The following is a 21,557-nucleotide window of genomic DNA, read 5'->3' as shown; positions in this document are numbered from 1 at the left end:
GTCCCCTCCTTTTTACCTGTTCATTCATTCCATTGCTTATTGTAACAAACTATTATTGCACGACCCCAATGTCAATTCATTGCCTTTTTACCTTCCGTCACCTCACTCTTCCGTGAGCCTCAATCTTGTGTTGGCAATTATTAAAAGGTAAGTTTGCTCCAAATCGGTGGAAGACAAGGTTTGGTGTTTTGGTGGCAGAGCATGTGTTGAGCACGTCGTGCTTCGGTCCCATGCACAATCAGTAATTTTGCCGGGGACAGTACTCCTCCATGTTCTCGTGACGCCATTGTTTAGATGTTAAACGCCGATCGTCAGCTTTTCCATTCACATCAACGGGTTTAGATCCCGACAACTCAAAAGCCTTTGGCGTCATGATTCAGAATCCTTTCTACATGATATCAGTCACTATCACTTTCTGTCAAAATGATTAGTTAAATTCAGTCACTTTTTTTTTGATTCGTAACCTCTTGATTAAACTCCTCATATCCAGGCTTTCCACCCACCTCCACTCTTTTGTTCCCATTTTCTCCAGTTTGCAAAACTGCCTTCCTGATGTTGTTCAATCACTCTCTTCTGTCCATGACTTCAAATTGGCATGTGCACCACCATTTCACGTCTCACTGTGCTAATCCTCTCTCTCTCCTCTTTTGTTGTTAGTTCATCGTCCTCTTCTTTTCATTAGTTTCTTGGTAAGGACTCTGTCTTATTTTCTTCTTTGTTTTGAAAAAGTTGTTCTTTAAAAAAAAAAAAAAACCAATGTCACCCTTGCCAAAAGGTGACCACGTGTGACTTCTTTAAGGTCACACTGAGGTGAACAGAGCTGCTATCCACCAGGAGCGACTCCTTAAGGAATATCTGCCTACGAGAGATTCCGATGAGAATCGTTCTACAGAGTGACCGTTTTTACAGCCATTTTTCCCTGCTGTTCAGGGGTTAGGCTTTTTCTTGAGGCAATGTTTTTTATGGCCGGATGCCCTTCCTGACGCCAACCCTGGTCGCCTCTTATGACACACAGGGATATGGTACACCTATTCTAACCGGGGCATACACCGGGACCAGTACACTGGTACTCACTTTGCCGACCTCAGATGGATGACAGGCTGAGTCAACCCCCTGGTGTTAATTCAGCAGCCAACGGGGCTTGAACTCAGGATCCTGGGATCCCAAGCCACCACCCTAACCACTAAGCCAACACCAGGCTAATCGTTCTACAGAGTAACCATGAAAAATATGCGTTTGCCTCATAACGTCACCAAATGATGTCATAATGTCTCAAGCTTGACATATCTAGAAAGCACTCATCGAGGTGTTCAATTTGAGGTACTACACGATATGGTTCCTAAAACTTGAAAATTTGACCTTGTGGTCAAATATGTTTGACCTTAGGCGCTAACCATGAAGGTCAAGGCCAATCGCCACCAAAAATTAATCAGCTGAGCGCCAGACCATGGACTATATTCCCATGAAGTTTGAAGACGATCCGATCAAAATTACTCAAAAAAATAAGGGTTTCGTCGACTCCCCTGATTTGGGACAAAGTGACCTTGACCTTTGACCTTGACCTTCAAAATTTTATGCGCTGAAAGGGACCTCTATAGGCCTCTGATATGCGAAGTTACAAAAATTTCCAATGATAACTGTGCTCTGCAGAATTTTTTATACATGATTACAGACAAACAGACAAACAAACAAAAAAACATACAAGCTGACTAACATATCTTTCTAAAACTTCGTTTTGGCAAGATAAAAAAACATCTCCTCTTGGTTTAAAGACTTCAAATTTCGTCAAAGACTGACTCCACGGAGGTAAATTGTTTCTTAAATTTTAATTGGGTGCACATTTGTAGTTATCCAATAACAGTGTTTAAACATCGTAATTTTATTGTGCAATCTGTTTATATTTAAAGCAGTATATTCACAAAGAGTCTGCATTTAAAAATAAAATTTATCAGTCTCTTTTGAAAGGAAAGAATGGTAGGGTACAAGGGTCATTGTAGTCGGAAATGTGGTGTGGTGGTAGGAAAGGGAGTGTTAAGGAAAGGAAATCCAGAAAGCACACCAAACAGTTTGGTATTGGCCTAATTACGTGCTAACATTGCCAACCAAATGACAACTCCAGCAACATACTGCCGCTGTCTTTCCATGGAGGTGGAGTGCTGGTGGTGGATGGACTTGATGGAGGGGTGCTTGTTATTTCGTAGCAAATGTCCATAGTCGATACAGATGTGATTTATAAAGATCCAAGTACTTTTAAAGGGGAACCTAAACGAAAATAAAATTTATACCATAAAGCATGAATTGATTGTTGGTTTGTTCACAACACTTCCTCCAGTTATTGGCCAATCTTGACCAAAAATGGCATATGTACTCAGGAACTCCTATGGGGTGGGGGAGGGGGGTTTCCAAAGGGGTTTGACATCATGTCAATGAGGTTACATGATTTTGAATGAATGAGAAGCATCAATGGAGTGTCAAAAGACCAAAGGCTCATAATCCCAACATGGCAAGGTGAAAAGGGCCTGACATCATGTTTAGTGTTTAGATGGGGGTGAAAAGCCTTCTGTCTCAGCTATTCGCACTATTTTGTGGTCGTTCAATATCCATTGTCACAATTTGAAAACAGACCATAATGTGGTGGTATTTGGGCCAAATTCAGAATTCCTAACTCCTGGTTTATCAGTGAAGAGGCAATGAGAAGCCACTCAGTGTATTATTTATATGGTAAGTATTCTTAGCTAAGTATTCTAAGTATATACTAAGTATAAATATACTAAGTATTTATATGCTAAGTAAGGAAGTAAGTTAGTCCATCCAGGACTCGGTAATACCGAGATAAATTTATATGTATTATTTCCATCGCCTCCACCGAGTCCATCCAAGACTGCTTCACGATCAAGGTCAAAATGGCCAAATCATCTACAAATAAACCCGTCTTTGTTGAGGTGAGTCGGTCTTGATTGGCGGGCAATTCAAACAATGTTTTTTTTTTGTATACTTTATCGAGGCTCATATAAAATTTAACGATGGCTTTTATCTACTCAACATTGACAGAGGTATACTAACCACCATGGGAAGTGAAGTGAGGCTGACGTTTTGCCATTAGCCTAGCGTCCAAGGAAAAGGATGAAGAGCTAACACCTGAAACATCAGTTCACTAAGTTTCCCATGGCATTTACTGGTTACCAAGTAGCTCACCTTTGTCCGATCTTTAGTTGAAATGATCTTCAGATTAGGTGTGTTTTCTGCCACTGTTGAGCAGTCGTTATTCCATCATGAAAGAGCATACACAATGAACTTCAAAGAGCAGGATAGGAAACTGAGTCGTGGGAGAGTGTTGATCATAATGAAGCAACTGAATATAAACGGAATTATTAATTATCCTAAATTTAGTTTAAAACAATATGTAAAACACAAGGGCCAAAACCAGTTTTCCTGTTAGCATATTTAGTGAATCGTATTAAGATGGCTGGTCATGGGCTGTCAAGAAAGCCAAGCTAGAGGTATCCAAAGCCAGATGACCCATCTGTCGGCATTATTTGGTGGATGTTAAAGATCTCACGGTGTCTTTCGTGAAGATTAAGCGACCTACTGTCGGCACGATGAACAAATTACAAATTGCTGTCACCTTCAGTTGAACATCTGGTTTGTGAAACACTTGGGCCTAAAACTTGCCCTGGCCAAACCCACGAGAAAGTTCTATTAAATGGGGGCCATTGACGTAGTAGTAGTAGTAGTAGTAGTAGTAGTAGTGATTAAGATGGTTAGCCACTGTATGCTTAACCTGTCTTTATGTACGAGAACAAACTTGAGTTGAAGTTGAATGATTTTTATGCATAACTAGCAGGGGTACCCAGCATTGCCCGGTGCTGTTCTATCTAATCTTGTTGGCATTTTGAAGAAATTAAAAAAAATTAATTAATTTTTGTGGGTGCCTAAAACACTTCCCTACGCCCATTAAGAAATGAGGTCAGGGATCATTTAATATTACCTTTCACATAGCTACAAAGGCTGAGGCACAAAAGAATGAATAATAATAAAAATGTAAAAATCCCCAAAAAATCCTACTTTTTCTTTCCAAAATTTCAAAAACTGTATTTTATCTAAAACTCACTGATGAAACTCTGAAAGTTTGATGAACATCCATTCTGCCATCTCTGAGAAAAATGGCGACACACACAGACAGACAGACATCTCTCTTATAGTAATAGATAAAGTAATCGTTTTGACCACATTGCATGGCCAAATGTTGCAGATTTATTTTTTCTGCATTTAAGCAATTTCTTTTTGGCCAGAGACAATTTTATCCGCCGAGTGCGATTTGTCAAACTGAGCTTTGTCAAAACAGGATGTTGAGCATTTGCAACAGACATTCTTTTCTTGCCAAACAGTCGGATAACAAAAGTAAAGCAATTACAACTATAAAGCAGAACTTTTTCCATTTCAATTAATTTACAGAATTAATACAAATAATTTGCAGTAAAAACTCCGTGACTGATATTGAACACTGCAAAGTGCCCTGCGATTCGCACTAATGAGAGCCCAAAGGTTCTGTTCATCGCTCTGGAATTGCTGGCTGGTCCTGGTGCAAGAACGATGAAGCCACAGGAAATGTTGATAGCTGATTTAAGCAGTAGTTGCTCACAATAAGGGTGGATTCTCAGAGAGATCGGGTGAACGCCGTTGTTCCTGCCAGCCATGCTGTTTTTGATGTTTCTTTCTTTTGAGACGCATTCACTGTAGGTTTACATCATTACATCACAACTACCATGTCCATTTTTTGGTGGATTAAGAAATGTGCATTTTCGTAGCTCATGGAAATCATGGCATTATCTACCAACGCACTCAACTTATTACATCTAATCAATGACAGCAAGATGCCATTTATAAACTACGTACACAAAACAGTACAGCTTATAATAGCCTCCTACATGGCATTCTTTCATTCTCTGTATCTCCTCTTCTTCCAATTCCTGCTGCCTTTTCGGCGAGGTATCGCGCTACCTTCCCGAGTTTCCTCCCTCATCCTCTTTTCTTTCTCTCCTCTCAATTAAAATTGTCATCTGCAAACTCTGGAGCAACTTGGGCTTGACACCAGACAATGAAGCGATGGAACGACCAACCGTTAAATGTTTTTTTGAAAATTTTCTTGCATACGGAGTCAAGGCTCGTGGAAAAGCTAAAACACAGACCGCATCAGGATGCAACAGAACAAAAGGAACATTAGGGAGAGGGGGAGAGAGGAAGAGAGAGGGTGAGGAAGAAAAAAAAGGGGAAATGCCAAAATAGACAGATAATCGACAGACATGGAATGCGGGTAAGAATGAGAGGTAGGGGAGAACACACATGGTGGGCAAGATGGATACAGGAACAAATTCTCAGGAAGGAAAAACAATTCTCTGATTATTTAATTGTAGTTTTAGCATGAGATTTAATTTCAGTCAATGTCAAGATGTAAATGTCAAGCATATCAATCAGTGTATCTTTATTTTTAAATAAATAGGTACACTATTTAGAAACCTGGTGTTGACTTAACATTTAAAGGTGGCTGGCTTAAGATCTTAAGGTCCTGAGTTCAAACCCCTGTCGTGGGTAGTTAACACCAGGTGGGTTGATTCAGCCTGTCATTCTCCTGAGGTCGGTAAAATGAGCACCAGCTCTAGGGAAAAAGGAATTTGAGTATCCTGCATTGGAGTGGTGACCCATCCAGGATTGTGTCCCTTAACCAATGAAACTGGCTTGGCAGACCTATGTGTCCTATGGCATAAGAGGAATAGCTTGCTTGTTTTTTATATATATATATATATATATATATAAAAGCAAATACAACCCGTTGCTTCGCCGATGAGTCAATAAAGTGGGGGGGGGGGCAAAGAGGATGAAGATAGAGGAGCTGGGGGGGAGGGTGGGGAGAGTGACATCTCACCAAACATTGCTATTCACTGTGTGTGTGTGTGTGTGTGTGTGTGTGTGTGTGTGTGTGTGTGTGTGTGTGTGTGTGTGTGTGTGTGTGTGTGTGTGTGTGTGTGTGTGTGTGTGTGTGTGTGTGTGTGTGTGTGTGTGTGTGTGTGTGTGTGTGTGTGTGTGTGTGTGTGTGTGTGTGTGTGTGTGTGTGTGTGTGTGTGAGAGAGAGAGAGAGAGAGAGAGAGAGAGAGAGAGAGAGAGAGAGAGAGAGAGAGAGAGAGAGAGAGAGAGAGAGAGAGAGAGAGAGAGAGAGAGAGAGAGAGAGAGAGAGAGAGAGAGAGAGAGAGAGAGAGAGAGAGAGAGAGAGAGAGAGAGAGAGAGAGAGAGAGAGAGAGAGAGAGAGAGAGAGAGAGAGAGAGGGAGAGAGAGAGAGAGAGAGAGAGAGAGAGAGATATATTAATGAGAAGGGGGAGCGAGGAGGTGACAGAGTGAAAGAAAAGGGTAGAGGAGAGGAGAGAACAAAAGACAAGGGAGGGGTGGAGGTGGAGTTAGCAAAGAGAATGATATGTGATGTTTAATGACCAAACTCAAAAAAAAAAAACCCAAAAATGTCAGAACAGCTGTACACACGACGACACAACAGAGTTTGTAAAGTAATCCGCTGACACATCTGCAAAAACCTTGATATTCCAAGTCCAGAAAATTTGTGGGAAAAGGAACCAAAAGCAATCACTGAAAACATTGAAGTACCACTCACGTACGACCTTATGATCCCATCGGGCGTGAACATCGAAAACAAAGCCTTGAGACCAGATATCATGCTTAAGTGCAAAAAACAGAGAAGGCATTGCTAATCGAGGTGTTAATACTGGTGATTTTGGACCAATGATACAGAAATCAAGAAAAATGACCAAATACCAAGACCTCAAGCATGAAGTCAAAAGATCCTGGAAGCTGAAGAATGCCAAAGTTGTACCAGTGATGATGAAAAACCTCATGGGAATGATGAAGAAGAACCTCACAGAGATATTAAAAACCATCTCTGGGAATATCACGACAAACGAACTACAGTCGAAAGCTGTCCTGGGCTCAGTAACGATCCTGAAGAGAACCCTCGGCACAAAACTTTGAAAACATAAAACTTCACAGCTTGGTCCGTGAATCGTGACCCCTTACCGGAATGAAGGGGGATAGTTTAAGCCCACCCTGGGAGGACTCCATTCCACATTCTGATACCCACATGTGTAGATACCAATCAAACACACACGCACGCACGCACGCACGCACACACGCACACACGCACACACGCACACACGCACACACGCACACACGCACACACGCACGCTCTCTCATTATGGTAATACAGTTTATATACGTACGCATGCCTAAAATACATAGAAACGACAAACACAAAGATTTACCTTGAAACAGAGTCCTTTGAAAGAGGAATTCAAGTGTGAAATGAGCAAAATTCAATTAAAAAATAGATCAAGGCACAGAACACAAAATGTCGATCTCTGCTTTTTGCCTTCACGAGCAGATCATGGCAAACATGCGGTTGGATGGACCTTATTGTCTTTATACATGTATCGATGTCGAAGTGAGGGATGGATTATATTGGATCTCACAAAGCGATGTCCCGTAAAAATATAATTACACCTCCCGAGACACCAACCGCTCGGTACCACAGGGCCCAACACAGGTGGAAACGAACGTCTGTATAAATCGATGCTCATTTGAGAGCACGGGTACTTTTACCGAAACGAAAAACCAAGCAGCTTGGGGAGCGCTCGCCAAGTGGCTTAAGCACTCAAGCAAGCACTCCAACGAAACGGTTGTGAAGAAACGGCTAGTTTAGCACGTGAGTAGAAACATATTGAACATTGAAGTACCACTCACGGAGACGTCCGAAATGTCAAACCACGAACGCTGACATCTACAGATGTTTATAAGCATTGCAATGTACCCAGAGATTCGCAGCTATGATGAACAGGCTATGAATTCGATAATATGAGTGAGGAAAGTGAAAACAAAAACTTTGTCGTTAAGAAATCGTTGCGGCCTGTTCCAAGTCAAGGTGTGGTTGAGCAGGCCAAAAAACATGGCGGCTTCAGACCCGAGCGAGGTTACCAAGGAAACGCATTAAGACCCAGAGAGCGAGGTGGTCGAGGATCGCCTGATGAAGGACATAATTAAATAAGGCCGTTAATTATCTTCAAGAGGGGTGTTTTAATTAACCCAGACACCCAATTTTCACTCTTGCACTTCCTTGGAGTTTTCTTAGTGTGCATGCAAAGTTTCAGGCTGATAGGTTTTATAGTTACGGAGGAGAAACACTGAAACACAGGCCGCGCACGCACGCACGCACACATTGCCTTTTTTTAGTTAGTATAAATATCTTCTTCTTCTTCTATCGGCTGCTCCCCGTTAGGGGTCGCCACAGCGGATCATCCCTTATGATCCACATAATGATTTGGCACAGGTTTTACGCCAGATGACCTTCCTGACGCAACCTTGGTCACTTCTTACGATACAGGGATAAGGATTGGGTTTCGCCATGAATTGATTCCGGGCTGCCCTACACCCTCTCATAGCACAGCCCTGCGCAAAGCAGAGCACCCGTCCTCAAGCAATCCTCCAACCCAAGCCTTCGAGTATCCGGATTACAGGTGCACGCCACTACGCCAGTTCATTAGTTAGTATAGATATACTGTATTTAAATGTAATTTAACTGGTTTTTCATCTTTGAGCTTTCACACCTTAACTGTCGTCATCCCCACCTCCCCCTCATACGAGCTCCCACCGCTCGATCAACCTCACAGAGGACAATAAGTTAAAATATAACTCTGACTCATTGAGTAGGAACAGAAGAAAGAGGAAGGTTGAGAGAGGATAGTAATCATGGGAATGAAAGGGGGAGGATGGATGGGATAGATGAGGCATTGAGAAATGAAAAACAATCCACCAATTATGTGTCGTAAGATTAAAATTAATCTCAACCACTCAACAGGGATCGTAAAAACATTTTGTGCACAGCGAGTGGATGCTGGTCTGCATCATTATTTGAAGGTGTAGCTGTGCCATGGACGCAGTGCCCCCTGTAGGTTAAAACAGGAGTTTGAAATTTATTCAGCGTGCCTTGGACAGCTCACCTACTCTTTATGAAGGACACTGTGGGATCTTTAATATCCACCAACTAATGCCAGCAGATGGGATGCCCAGTCAAACCTCCACCCCCAAGGGACAGCACACACCTAGATGTCTCACTTTGCCTGTGGAACACCAGGGTGATGGTTTATAGCTGGGCCGAGATTCAAACCCAGGCTCAACAGTTTCGAGGTGAGCTTGTACACATCTTGGCCATCCTGCCAGTCATGTGAACAATTTAGGAGTTAACGAGAAATAATTAAATTATAAGCAGGATATCTTACAAATACCAATTTTCGGAACTATCGTTGTAGTCAGCTTGATCACACAACTTCTTCATTTGAGATTTGAGTCATCATTTTAATTTCAAGTCTAGTCACACAAACATGACTGTTAGAAGGGGTCCTGAAACCCGAGAAAAGCAGATGTGGTGCCAAAGCAGTGTTTTATGAGCAAATCGAAGAGGTGGTGTTCCTGTTCTCTCCAGAACGGATTTTATGTATGTCCACAGGAATCAAACCCTATAACAATTAGGTTTTTTGGAGACACTCAGAAATCTGCATGCCATTGTATAAATGAAAAAGCAGGCTGACAAGCGATAAGAAAACATCACTTGGAAAGAGAAGAAAAAGCGATAAGAAAACAGACAGATGCTTGCAGTAATTCTCAAAAAGTAAAATACAGTACAGTAGTCAAAAAACCCATCCTGAAAAATTTGACGCTGCATTGAACTTATTTGCTGACTGTCAAATACAAGTCTCATTTCATGCACAAATGAAGACACAATACACCGGTTTGACATGAATTTATCAAGCGTAATGTGGGTTTTATTCACAACTAGTGGATATACCCATCAAGGATATGTGTGATGGGGTGGTACATGGGATTTGATAGGATTGGTTGGCCAGAGAATAGCAACAATCCCATGATGGAATAGAGCTGGAAGCGTTGCCACACAGCTCACATAGCCCTCAAAGGATTTTGATATTTAATAATGAAAAAAAATGTGTGTTGCGGTATGAACATGAATAACAATAATGGAAATTAAGCTTAAAAATGCAGACAACATTCAAAGATTATTTCTAGTTTTATATAATTTGATGATTTATAATGCTGGTACCTCAAGGTTGAAATTTCATACACTGCACTATTTTATGGGGATTTGTCTGGTGTTTACAAATAAATGTTGAAAAATCCTTGTCCGGCAGATGGTTGAGCTCAATTTGAGCCTTGTATCTGAAAAATAAACTGGAAAGTATCTGAAAATGCAAAGCCCATCTGTTTTGTATTCAGACCTCTTCTTGCGTATGCTAAACACTACATTTGACCTTTTTGACCAAATTCTTAATTTGATTTATTCATATTCTCATAATAAAGCTTTGTTGAAAATTTCATAACAAAAGTTCAAATGGTAAAAAAGCTGAGAAGACAAAACTTTCATTGATCAGTTTATATATTGTTGTGGAAATGGCCCTTAGTATGCTATTAAATATAGGATTAGCCCAGACCCCCCATTAAATGCATGTTTAGCCAGGTTGTTTGGTAAATGGACGCTACATGTGTGCCGGGAGGTGTAGGATGCATGTTTATTGTTCGTACATTGGTGGTGTACCGAGAGCTTCTTCTTCTTCCTTCCCCTCTCCGGACGAGGCCCCGCCCCGTCGGCTGAGAGGGAGTGGCCTAGAGAAGGAAGTGAAACTGAGGGGAGGAGCCAGTGGGCTTGGAGGAGAGCGAACGAAGGAAAGGCAGTGTGGATCTGCAAGGAGAGTGCCGAAGTATGGTGCGATCGGCAGTGGGAGGAACTGAACCTGGGGGTTGAGTCTCCCGAGGGAGTAACTGAGCCTGAGTGTCAAGTGAGGACTTCTGGTGTATAGAAATGACTAGCGGGAGGCTGCAATCTGCGTCGAATAAGGAAAGGCAGTGTTGAATCTGCCTGGAGAGAAGCTGAACCTGAGCGCGACGAGTCTGCGATCGGCGGTGGTGAAACTGAGCGCTGAGGTGGGGCGCGATAGGCTTTCATGAGGGACATCGACAGGTTCATCCGGACTCCAGTAACAGAGCCTCTGACTGTCCCTACTCACCTAACGGCTCGACGATGTCTTGGAGTCCCATGGACCCAGCCTGCGGAGCCCAACGCCTCGATTTGGCCTTGTCTGGTGAACAGACCAGGCCTAGACTTGTATGCTGGACCTTGTGAGAAACCAGCTGAAACCCACCATCGATCTGACGGTCTTGTGCCGTCGACATGGCGCGGGGTCAGAATGCGCTGAGGAGGGCGTGCACAAGCGGTGCCTTGAGAAGAAAGAGTATGGCACCGTCATCTTGCCACGAGTGCTCGAGCTTGGGGCTCGAATCCGTGGACATCGGCTTGTCACGAGCCACATTCATGCTTTTGACACTTTCCTCTCATCCATGAAACATCACCAAGTACTCTGTGTCTGCATGCTGTCCATGTCTTGTCTGCATGTCGTTTAAGGCTTATCTCGTTAGAGTTCCCTTCGAAACCCATAATCCGTATCTCCCTACTTAAGAACGGGTTATAGATTAATTATAACATTGTCGTGAATGCTTTGCTTGTGTCATGTTCCTCGATCTCCCCCAAAAATCTGGCTGATTCGTATGAAGTTTCCGCTTTGAATTAATTCGTGCCGCGTCGAGGAACGATCCGCTCAATTTGGATATAAAAACGAAAATGGTTACTGACTGGTAGACTCCGCTCGGTCTCTGACAAAACCAGTCTGTAACCGGGGTCTATTCCCCCAGCTGGCAAGGTACAGGTGTATTTTGGTGTCGTGGTTCGAGACTCGTAACCCGAGAATTGTGCCGAACCAGCCGGAGTTATAACCCTGGAGACGGCGATGGTTAGGGTGGCGCCGAATCTGTAACATTTGGCTGTCGAGAGTAGGGTGCGAAAACCCAAACTGGTTACGGACAGTGATTGACGCCCTCGTCCGAACCCCACCCCCGAATCTGTAACAATATTAACAACCTCACATGCATATGCCATGAATGACAAAACTGTACAAAATAAACATGAACGAAAAATTGTGTGCGTGTGCGCATGCAGACACACACACACACACACACACACACACACACACACACACACACACACACACACACACACACACACACCAAGTTTATTTTCCACAATCATCAATGAAATGCAAAAAAATGAATAATTAAGACAATATGAATATGAAGTGATGTGGAGGAGTCTATGTTAAAGTTAAAAGCTAAGCTTGTATTATATAGACCCCCATTTCATACAAATAAGTGAAATACATACATGTATTACATACACTTGGACTATATACATATACAGGGTGTCCCAAAAAATGTACTCACATTTTGGCTCCTCATAACTCATTGAATTTTTCATTTTTTTTCAGATCAAATTGACCCTAATAATGGCAGAAATACGATGAGGTGTTGAAGAAAGAAAATTTATCAAAAAGTGCTACTGGAAGCACGAAAACATCATGGAAGTACAAAGACAATTTAGAAGACATTTTCACAAAGATCCCCAAGGCGACACACCATTGCTCGCATCCGCGATAAGTTTGAAACAGATGGAACTGTGCATGACGTCCATAATGAGCGTTCAGGAAGACCACGGTCATCAACCACCCCCGCAAAGGAAAATCAATTGCTGGAAACCCTCCACCGATCCCCACGGAAATCTGTACGACAAATGGCTCTTGAGACAGGAATCCCAAAATCAAGTGCCCATCGCATTTTGAAGCGAATTAATTAGAAAAGTTACATTCCAACATTAATCCACGCTCTAAATGAAGACCATCCTGACCGGAGAGCTGAATTTTGTGAGTGGTACCTGGGCAAATGTGAAGAAGATGCAGCATTTCCATCCAAAATTGTTTGGAGTGATGAGGCAGCTTCAAGTTAAATGGATCAATTAACCGACACAATTGCACCTACTGGGCTCCTGAAAATCCGCACGTTACTATGGAACACCATTTAAACTTACCAGGGGTTACAGTGTGGTGTGGGATATCAGCATTGGGCATCCTAGGGCCATTCTTTTTTGACCAAACTGTCACTGAGATGTTAACTGGAACTTGCTGCAGGAATCCGTCGGTCCACGTGTCGAAGAGATATTTGGCGACGAAGAGATTCACTTTCAGCAAGATGGAGCACTTCCCCACTACCACCGTGATGTAAGGGCCTCTCTCGAAGCAACTTTTCCGAACAGATGGATTGGGCGAAGAGGTAGTGTTGAATTCCCTGCGCGTTCCCCAGACCTCACTCCAATGGACTTCTTTTTATGGGGATATCTCAAAGATAAGGTTTACGGCTCAAAACCAGCAACAGTCGATGAGCTGAAAGAGGAAATTGAAAGACAATGTCTTGCAGTTCCAAATGAAATGATTCGTAATGCTGTTGAATCCATTGGTCCATGTTATCGGCTGTGTTTGGAACATGATGGTCGTCAGTTTGAACATTTGTAAACATGCATTTATCCATTTAACCATTAATCTTGTTTCTAAGTCAATAAACAACGCATTTATTATCATTTAAAGAGTGAGTACATTTTTTGGGGACACCCTGGATATGCAATTTCAGTACTTTTGGGTGTCATGGGACCTTTAATCATTTATAAATATGAAATATATTTAAATTGTGATAAAGATTGTCAGTATTTGGAACCCCGCAAAGATAAGGAGAAAGAAATAAGGAGGAGGAAGATAAGGAGGAAGAGGAAGGAACGCAACACAATTGTAAATACACAGCGGAACCCCGCAAAGATACGCAACGCAATTGTAAATATGAAATATATAAAAAAGGGAAGAAAAAAATGAAAGAAAAGGAGAAGAGAAGAGGAAGAAGAGAAGAGGAGAAATAACACAGGGTAAGGGGGGAGAGAAACATGATCACCCAGAAAAGTGTGTGGATTTGGCAAGAAAAGAAAAAAAACAGTACAAGAGTCACAGCTCGTCGTTGCTCTCAAAAGAAGTTTGCACTCAAAATCATTGTATTCTGAAGAAAGAAAGGAAGAAAGAAAGAATTTTTTTTTTTTTTTTTTAGAATCTAGACATACATCTTGTCCAAGTGATAGTTCTGAAACATTCGCAGTATCTCTTCAATGTTATTGATTTAACACTAATCAAGAAAACTAAATTTTATGAACATTCAAAACGATTGGAATAAAGATCCAATTTGTGGAACAAAATAGTGAAAAAGTATCACATTTGATAATCTGCTGAAGGTACGTGTAGTGAAAGGAGCACTCCTTGAGTTTTAAACTGACATACAGTTTTGTTACACTTTCATTGTCAGACATTCAATTAATCATTCCAGATCGACCAGTTCGCTGGAGGATCACCATGCTTCCTTGCTTGAGGGAAAACTTTCGTCTTGTTAACCCTAATTCTAGTTGATAAATGTTGTTTCTTACGAAGACCGTAGGCGATTGCTGCAAGACGTCCCCTTTCTTTCTTTATTCTGAGAGGGAGGTCAATGCGGACAGATATTCGCTCCGATACCAGCCGATTAATATCAGGGTCTCGCCTTTGCCATGGCTGTTCATAAGCACAAAGTACTTGTTCACGGTTCACGGAATCCGAGCGAAGCGGTCAATTATTGGGTCTGTAATGTTTCCCGATTGTTCCCTGTCTCTCGATGAGCGGATATTTCTCTATGGTTCCTTGTTGTTTCTCCTGGATGGCAAATTATGAGCATTTACGAGGGGGATTTTGGCAGCAACCTCTTGAGGGATCCCAAGTAATTTTGCGAAAACCTTCGCTGTAGTTTCATATACGTTCTCATCGGATGAAGTAGTAACTCCGTACAATAACAGGTTTTGCTTCCTCAGATGCACTTCCTGTTCGAGAAGCTTGTCTTCGAAATCTGATTAAAGATCCAATAAGTCTCCTTTAATTTTCGGCAATTCTTCTTTCTCAATGATCGTGAACCTTGCTGAGATGTCTTCAACCGAATGCTCCGATTCAGCAGCCACATACTTCGTAGCAGCCGGATTGATCTTCATTTGAGTTATCTCCAAGATAACATGGTCCAGCTCTCCGTTGAGTTTGAGTGAAAGATCATCGAACATCTTCCGCATTTCTTTCATGAAGGATGAAAGCATTTCTTAGGTCACAAGAGTCCCAGAAACCTCTCCAATTGTCAGTGGATGGTCAGCAGTAGCAGCTTTAGTGCTAATGGCTGCCATAAACGTCGTACCTCCCACATTTGTCTCTATCCTGGCCAAGAGCACAAACAGCTTTCCTTGATTATCAGGTTCCTTGGAAGATACCGATTTCTCCGGTTGTTGTTTTTTCTTCCTTTCTTCTGGTTTAGACTCAGAGTAGAACCTGAGATGATTTATGTTGCACCATAAATATATTAATAGTAAAACTTGAACAGAGTCCGATAAGCTGCATCGCGTTCACCAGTCCGCCATTACTCTGATGTCCGCCATCTTGCTACGCAGCACAGAGCAGTGTGCTACGCAGCAACATGCACACAATTGCAAAACCCCATATCCCACTGCGTGGGGGACATATTAAAATGACTAATATCATGAATAAACTAGAGTTCGTAGAACATGTTACCCTGCACAGTGTTCAAAATATTGTTGCGGGGCCGGGACGTCGGCTGCGAGCACGACCACCAGATGGAACAGTCGAGTCGGCTCGACCAATCGCCCGGAGTTCAGATCGTACTGTTCAGAAAAGTCCAAAGAGCATGGGTCCCTTTTGGACCGTGAAGGGCCAATATTTCCACCACGTGGGACAGGGTTATTCGCCAAATCTCAAAATACCTCGAGACCACGTGGTGATCTACCAAGTCTTCACACCCTCGACAGAACTCGTACGAAAACGAGCCGCTTAGCACGCTCGTTCCGTGTGCGATTCCGAGCGGTTTAATCGTCGAGAACCGTTGGTCCAGATGTTCCCTTACGGCGGCACAACGGCCTTGCTAATCTTCCCCAGCACGCGACATGCTCGGTCAATGCAAGAATGGACACGAACGAGCTGAAAACATTGAACAAATGGGGTTTATTTATAATATGTGGGGAATGAGGGAAGCACATAAGAGCAGAACTAAACCGACTAAATCAAGGCAATGCAAATATATACAGCACAAGCACTTAACAGTTTTGCTACTTAGAAGACGGGCCCACGGACACACACACACACACACACACACACACACACACACACACACACACACACACACACACACACAAGAAGTGGTGGCTAATGCCTTTATTAATACCCCCAGCTCGGAGGGAAGGTGAGCTGGAGGTAAGGGTCTATATTGGACCTTTCCGGCTGACTCGGTCGGCACCCGTACCAGCCACCAAAACCTCGACTCCATTCGGCGGATGGTCCCTCTCGGGTTCGACCCTCTGGAGGAGGAGGAGGAGGAGGAAGAAGACGTTCCAGACGGCCACGACCAGCCCACGACGACGACAGGGACGTCTCCTTCCACGATGACAGAAGTGCTTCTCGACCTCCTAGGCCACGATGACAATGACGACAGGAGCGCCCGCTGACTCACTTCGCTTCCTCCCTCCCTTCTCTCCTCCTTTGGCTCGCTGGCTCGCTCGCTCCTCCGATTGACTCACTCCTTCTTATGCGCTCCGACGCGCTCCCCCTCCCCCTTCCCGGTGTGCGGGGAAAACCCCGGGGCGGGAGTTGATCAACCGTCATCCTTGTTTACGTCTCAGAATCTCGGGCGGGAGGGTGGTTCTTCTTCTTCGCAGAATCTGGATGAAGCTCCAAACTATTAAAATAAATCACAGCGCATTTACATTGATTTACCCATTAAACAAGGGAAGGGGAGCTATCTATAAAACACATACTTACCGAGATAACTGAGCAAAAGGACCTGAATGTTGAGTGTGATCATAGCTTCCAGATTCGCAACAATATAACATTCAATTTAAATAAGTTGTTCTTCAATCATGAACTGATGTTTGGAGATGGACGGATGGATGGATGGATGGACATGAACCAAACCCTGCTTCTCACTTCACGTGCACAAGGTAATAACTAATGAAGTATTAAAGGTATTCTAAAAAGCAATGCAGTCAGATATAACCTCAAAAAAAAGAGATATAAAGACGACTATTTAGTCAACAAATTGTAAAACAAAGATTAAAAAAAAATTTTGTGTAGAAATATACTTTTTATTTTAATCTCTTGAATTATTGATCTCGACACTTTTCAAAGAGATTCTTCTGAAGAGCAGCAGTGCGCCAATTAAGCGATGAGATATCAATCTCATTTTGGAATCAGAATACGACCACATCTCCATCTGAATGTTAAAAAACATTTAATAGTTTTTTTTTAATATTAACACTTTAGCTATTGTAGTGCTAATAATTAGTGTCACGGCCATCGTCACAAATTTCAATCAGCATGTGTCACCTGTAAAACAAGCAGACACTGTGGTTTTGGTAACAAGAACAGTCAAAGGATTTTAAATAAAGACAATCGGGAAAAGATTATCACTGTTGATATATATATATATATATATATATATATATATATATATATATATATATATATATATATATATATATATATATATATATATATATTGTGACGTTCACGGGACTTGAACAGTCCCGCTAACGTAGAATGAGCCGAAACTATGGAGGCGGTTTATTTATTTATAACCCAAAGATGGCGGTTCTAATCGCTCTACCGCAAACGGGACGAGGAAGGTGGCACGAGTCGCTTTTCACTGAGTTGATAACGTTTATTCCTCTAACCAGAAATAACAAGACGCGGCAAGAGGAGGGATCCGGGGCGATTCGACGGGATGGTGGTGTGGGTTCGGGCATGGGGAAAACACAGACAATTCCAATGAATATACAAATCTCAAACCCTCTAAGGCGCCAGGTACACACACACACACACACACACACACACACACACACACACACACACACACACACACACACACACACACACACACACACACACACACACACACACACACACACACACACACAAAACGTAGCTGATCCTGGTGGTCAGGCTGGCCCGTGGTGCGGACGCAACTGTCCCTGGATTGGCGTTGGACGAGCTGGCCTTGCTCTCGTCAGGGGGGGCAGGAGAAACCGTGGTGCTGTCGACCTCCTGGTCTTGGCCCAAGTCCGTTCACAGCCGCCAGGGAACCAGTTCTTGCGCCAAATTGCGAGCAGGAGAGGGAGGCAAGTCCGCCCGCCCTTCGACCCCGTACTCCGAGCCAGCAGAACCCCAGAGCCAACAAAGGTGAGGCACGAGGCTCAGGAAGGCCTCGAGACACGATGAAAACCGGGCTCGAATCAGCGCAACAAAAAGCATGCTCCCCGCACAACAGCCTCCACCAAAACAGTCTTTCGGTACCGATCTTCTTCCTCTTCCTTTTCCTTTTCCTTTTCCTTTTCCTTTTCCTTTTCCTTTTCCTTTTCCTTTTCCTTTTCCTTTTCCTTTTCGACCCAGAACAGAACCTTTTTATCCTCCCGTCCTCGTCACTTCCAATCGAGCCGTTTTATTGGCCCTGCGCCGTCGCCTTCCGCCAATCGTGATCACGGGGCGGAGCCATCCACAGCACTGTCCTGTGATGTCACGGCCAGTCTCCAGAGAATACTAAAAGGGGTTTACGCAGACACACTTACCCTATCCCATATCCCTATCTAATTACGTGACAATTATCATTTCCCCCTTGAAGAAATGGACATTTACTAGACAACTTATCACCACTGAATTGCTACTTATTACATCGAGATCCTGGTAAACTCGAACAGCATGGCATACCTAATTAAACATCCTAATTACCCTTTGAATGCATACCCCCCTCAAACGTAACAATATATATATATATATATATATATATATATATATATATATATATATATATATATATATATATATATATATATATATCTTCTTCTTCTTTCGGCTGCTCCCTTTCGGGGTCGCCACAGCGGATCATCCGTATGATCCGCATAGTGATTTTGGCACATGTTTTACGCCGGATGCCCTTCCTGACGCAACCCTGGTCGCCTCTTACGACACAGGGATATGGTACACCTATTTTAACCGGGGTATACATCGGCCCAGTATACTGGTACTCATTTCGCCGACCTCAGAAGGATGACAGGCTGAGTCAACCCCCTGGTGTATTAATTCAGTGGCCCAATGGGGCTTGAACTCATGACCTTTTGGATCCCAAGCCGCTGCCCTAACCGCTGCGCCAACACCAGGCATATATATATATATATATATATATATATATATATATATATATATATATATATATATATATATATATATATATATATATATATATATATATATATATATATATATATATATATATATATATATATATATATATATATATATATATATATATATATATATATATACATACCCTCATTCCCTACATATATAAACATATGTAGGTATGTTTGTAAGACTCGACAAAGTCTTTGTTCTGCCTCTTGTGGAATATTCTCACTGTGTGTGGAATTCATACAAGTTAAACTAGAGAGTTCATAGAACACGATACCCCATGCAGAGTTCTAGTATATACATGAGGGCCTTGCCATTCGTGGGGGATACGTTCTTGAAAATCCCCATGAACTGCAAATCCGCAAACTTAGGGGGTAATGGGGAAAATAGGGTGAGGGACTTCAACTTTAAAATTCGTCCAAACTGTACACTTAATTAATATGTTTGTTCATTCTTTTGTGCCATATATTTTCATGAATAAAAGAGTTAAGAACATAAAATAAAGTCTATTTTCTTGAGTTATTAAGATCATGAAACTTACCTTTAATAATAATGATGATAAACTTGATCCAATAATGCGATGGTGATGTTGATGATGGTGATAATGAAGACGAGTTGATGGAGATGGTGATGATGATGATGTTGGAGGGTTTAAGAGGTTATTGTGTTGAATCCCATGTTGATTAGGTGAATAAATGTGGAAAATAGTTCACCAATCGTGATTATCCGAGCACATTGACCTCGATCTGCAAATCTTGCCTTAATAAAGTAATGGCGATGGAGCGAATCCATCGAGGGGAAATCCACGAATGGCAAGGCCCTCCAGTACTTCAATGTTAACAAAATAATGATTTTAAAGATCATTAAAAAAAAAAATCCGGAAGTTTTGCGCTACTGGCTTTTTGAAAGCCCACGCTTGAGAGATACAACTTGTGAACATGTGGACAGAGATCATGCATTACCTTAACCAAGAACACAGAGCACACATTGAGAAGGAGATTATCGATTTTACTGAAGCATTTCATTCTGTGGCACATCAAAAACTCTTAAGTAAAATTAACCACAACGGGATAAAAGGTGAAACCTTAAAATCGACAGATACCTAACAAATCAAGAGAAGTCAACGTGTTATTGATGGAGAAACATCCCAACCCATACCAGTTACGGTACGTGTCCCGGGGGGACCGTTTTTGACACCCATCTGTTTCTAATATACATCAATGACACCGGGGGGCAGGGGGGGGGAGGGGGTGAGAGGGTGGGAAACAGTCAAGAAACCAAGATAAAGCTCTTTGCTAAGAATTGCCTTTTGTACCATAAGTGGGCAGGAAGATCAAGTACAGCTGCAGGAAGACCTAGACATATTGAGGGATTGGTCCCACAGATGGCAAATGACTTTCAATACATCGAAGTGCCACACAATGCATGCATGAAGATGGAGACAACCTTGAGATTTCACATTCTGCATGATGAGGGTAAACCTTACATCCGTTAATGTCATTTCCTTGGTGTCAATCTGTCAAGGAACATGACTTTGAATCATCATGTGAACCACGTTGTGAATGATGTGAACAAAATCCTGGGATTCGTAAGGAGAAACCAAACCAGATGTGACCCAAAAGTTGAGATAGCTGCGTACAAGGCATTGGAACATCCCAAACTTTAGTATGCAGTATCTGTTTGGGATCCCCACCAAGCCTACCTTGTAAATAAAATGGAAATGGGACAAGGACGTGCAGCAAGGTTTGTCTCTTCGGACTATGTCACAACCTCGAGCATTGCCATTATTGGCAACGTCTTCTTCATCATGATACACATATGCCATGCCTTCCAATGCTCTATATTGATATGTTGCAAAAGCCTGGTGTTGGCTTAATGGTTAGGGTGGCTGGCTGAGGATCTTAGGGTCCTTAGTTTGAGCTCATGTTTTAACCGTTGAATTAACACCAGATGGGTTGACTCAGCCTGTCATCCTTCTGAGATTAGTGAAAGGAGTACCAGTGTACTGGTATAGGGGCACAGCATCAGTGGCAGAGTTGTGCCCCAACAAAATGAAAGCTACCCTGCAGCCAAGTCGACATTCGCAAGAAAAATAAGATATATTGCATGGTTTTATTATTGCATAGTATGAGCAAATGCAACCTGTCGCTTCAATGATGGGAATGTTAAGGGTGGGGGAGGGGGGGAGGTGAGTGCCAGCATGCTGGAATACTGTGTCGGAGTGGCGACCCGTCCAGGATTGTGCGTAATAGCCCA

The 21,557-nt window shown here is 42.5% G+C and overlaps 1 protein-coding gene across 8 annotated transcripts in view; it reads right to left on the bottom strand.

The window, feature by feature from the left end:
* Positions 1-21,557, bottom strand: part of LOC147027035 (uncharacterized) — a 97,353-nt gene that overhangs the window by 69,188 nt on the left and 6,608 nt on the right. For 4 of the 8 annotated variants that reach the window (XM_085883117.1, XM_085883121.1, XM_085883120.1 and 1 more), the window contains exon 1: positions 7,078-7,158. The exons of 2 other annotated variants lie outside the window; for them this stretch is intronic. In XM_085883117.1, coding sequence (XP_085739243.1) covers positions 7,078-7,143 — 66 coding nt within the window. In that variant the 5' untranslated portion in view covers positions 7,144-7,158. Of the gene's footprint in view, positions 1-7,077; positions 7,159-7,322; positions 7,723-21,557 lie in introns of those variants that run through there. 2 more of the 8 variants (XM_085883119.1, XM_085883124.1) reach the window with 2 other exon arrangements.

Source organism: Eptatretus burgeri, chromosome 5 (assembly GCF_056783735.1).
Source record: "Eptatretus burgeri isolate ZD-2024b chromosome 5, Ebu_testis_v1, whole genome shotgun sequence".
Taxonomy (NCBI): domain Eukaryota; kingdom Metazoa; phylum Chordata; class Myxini; order Myxiniformes; family Myxinidae; genus Eptatretus; species Eptatretus burgeri.
Note: the sequence above shows the minus strand (reverse complement) of the source record. Positions and strands in the feature narration are given on the sequence as shown.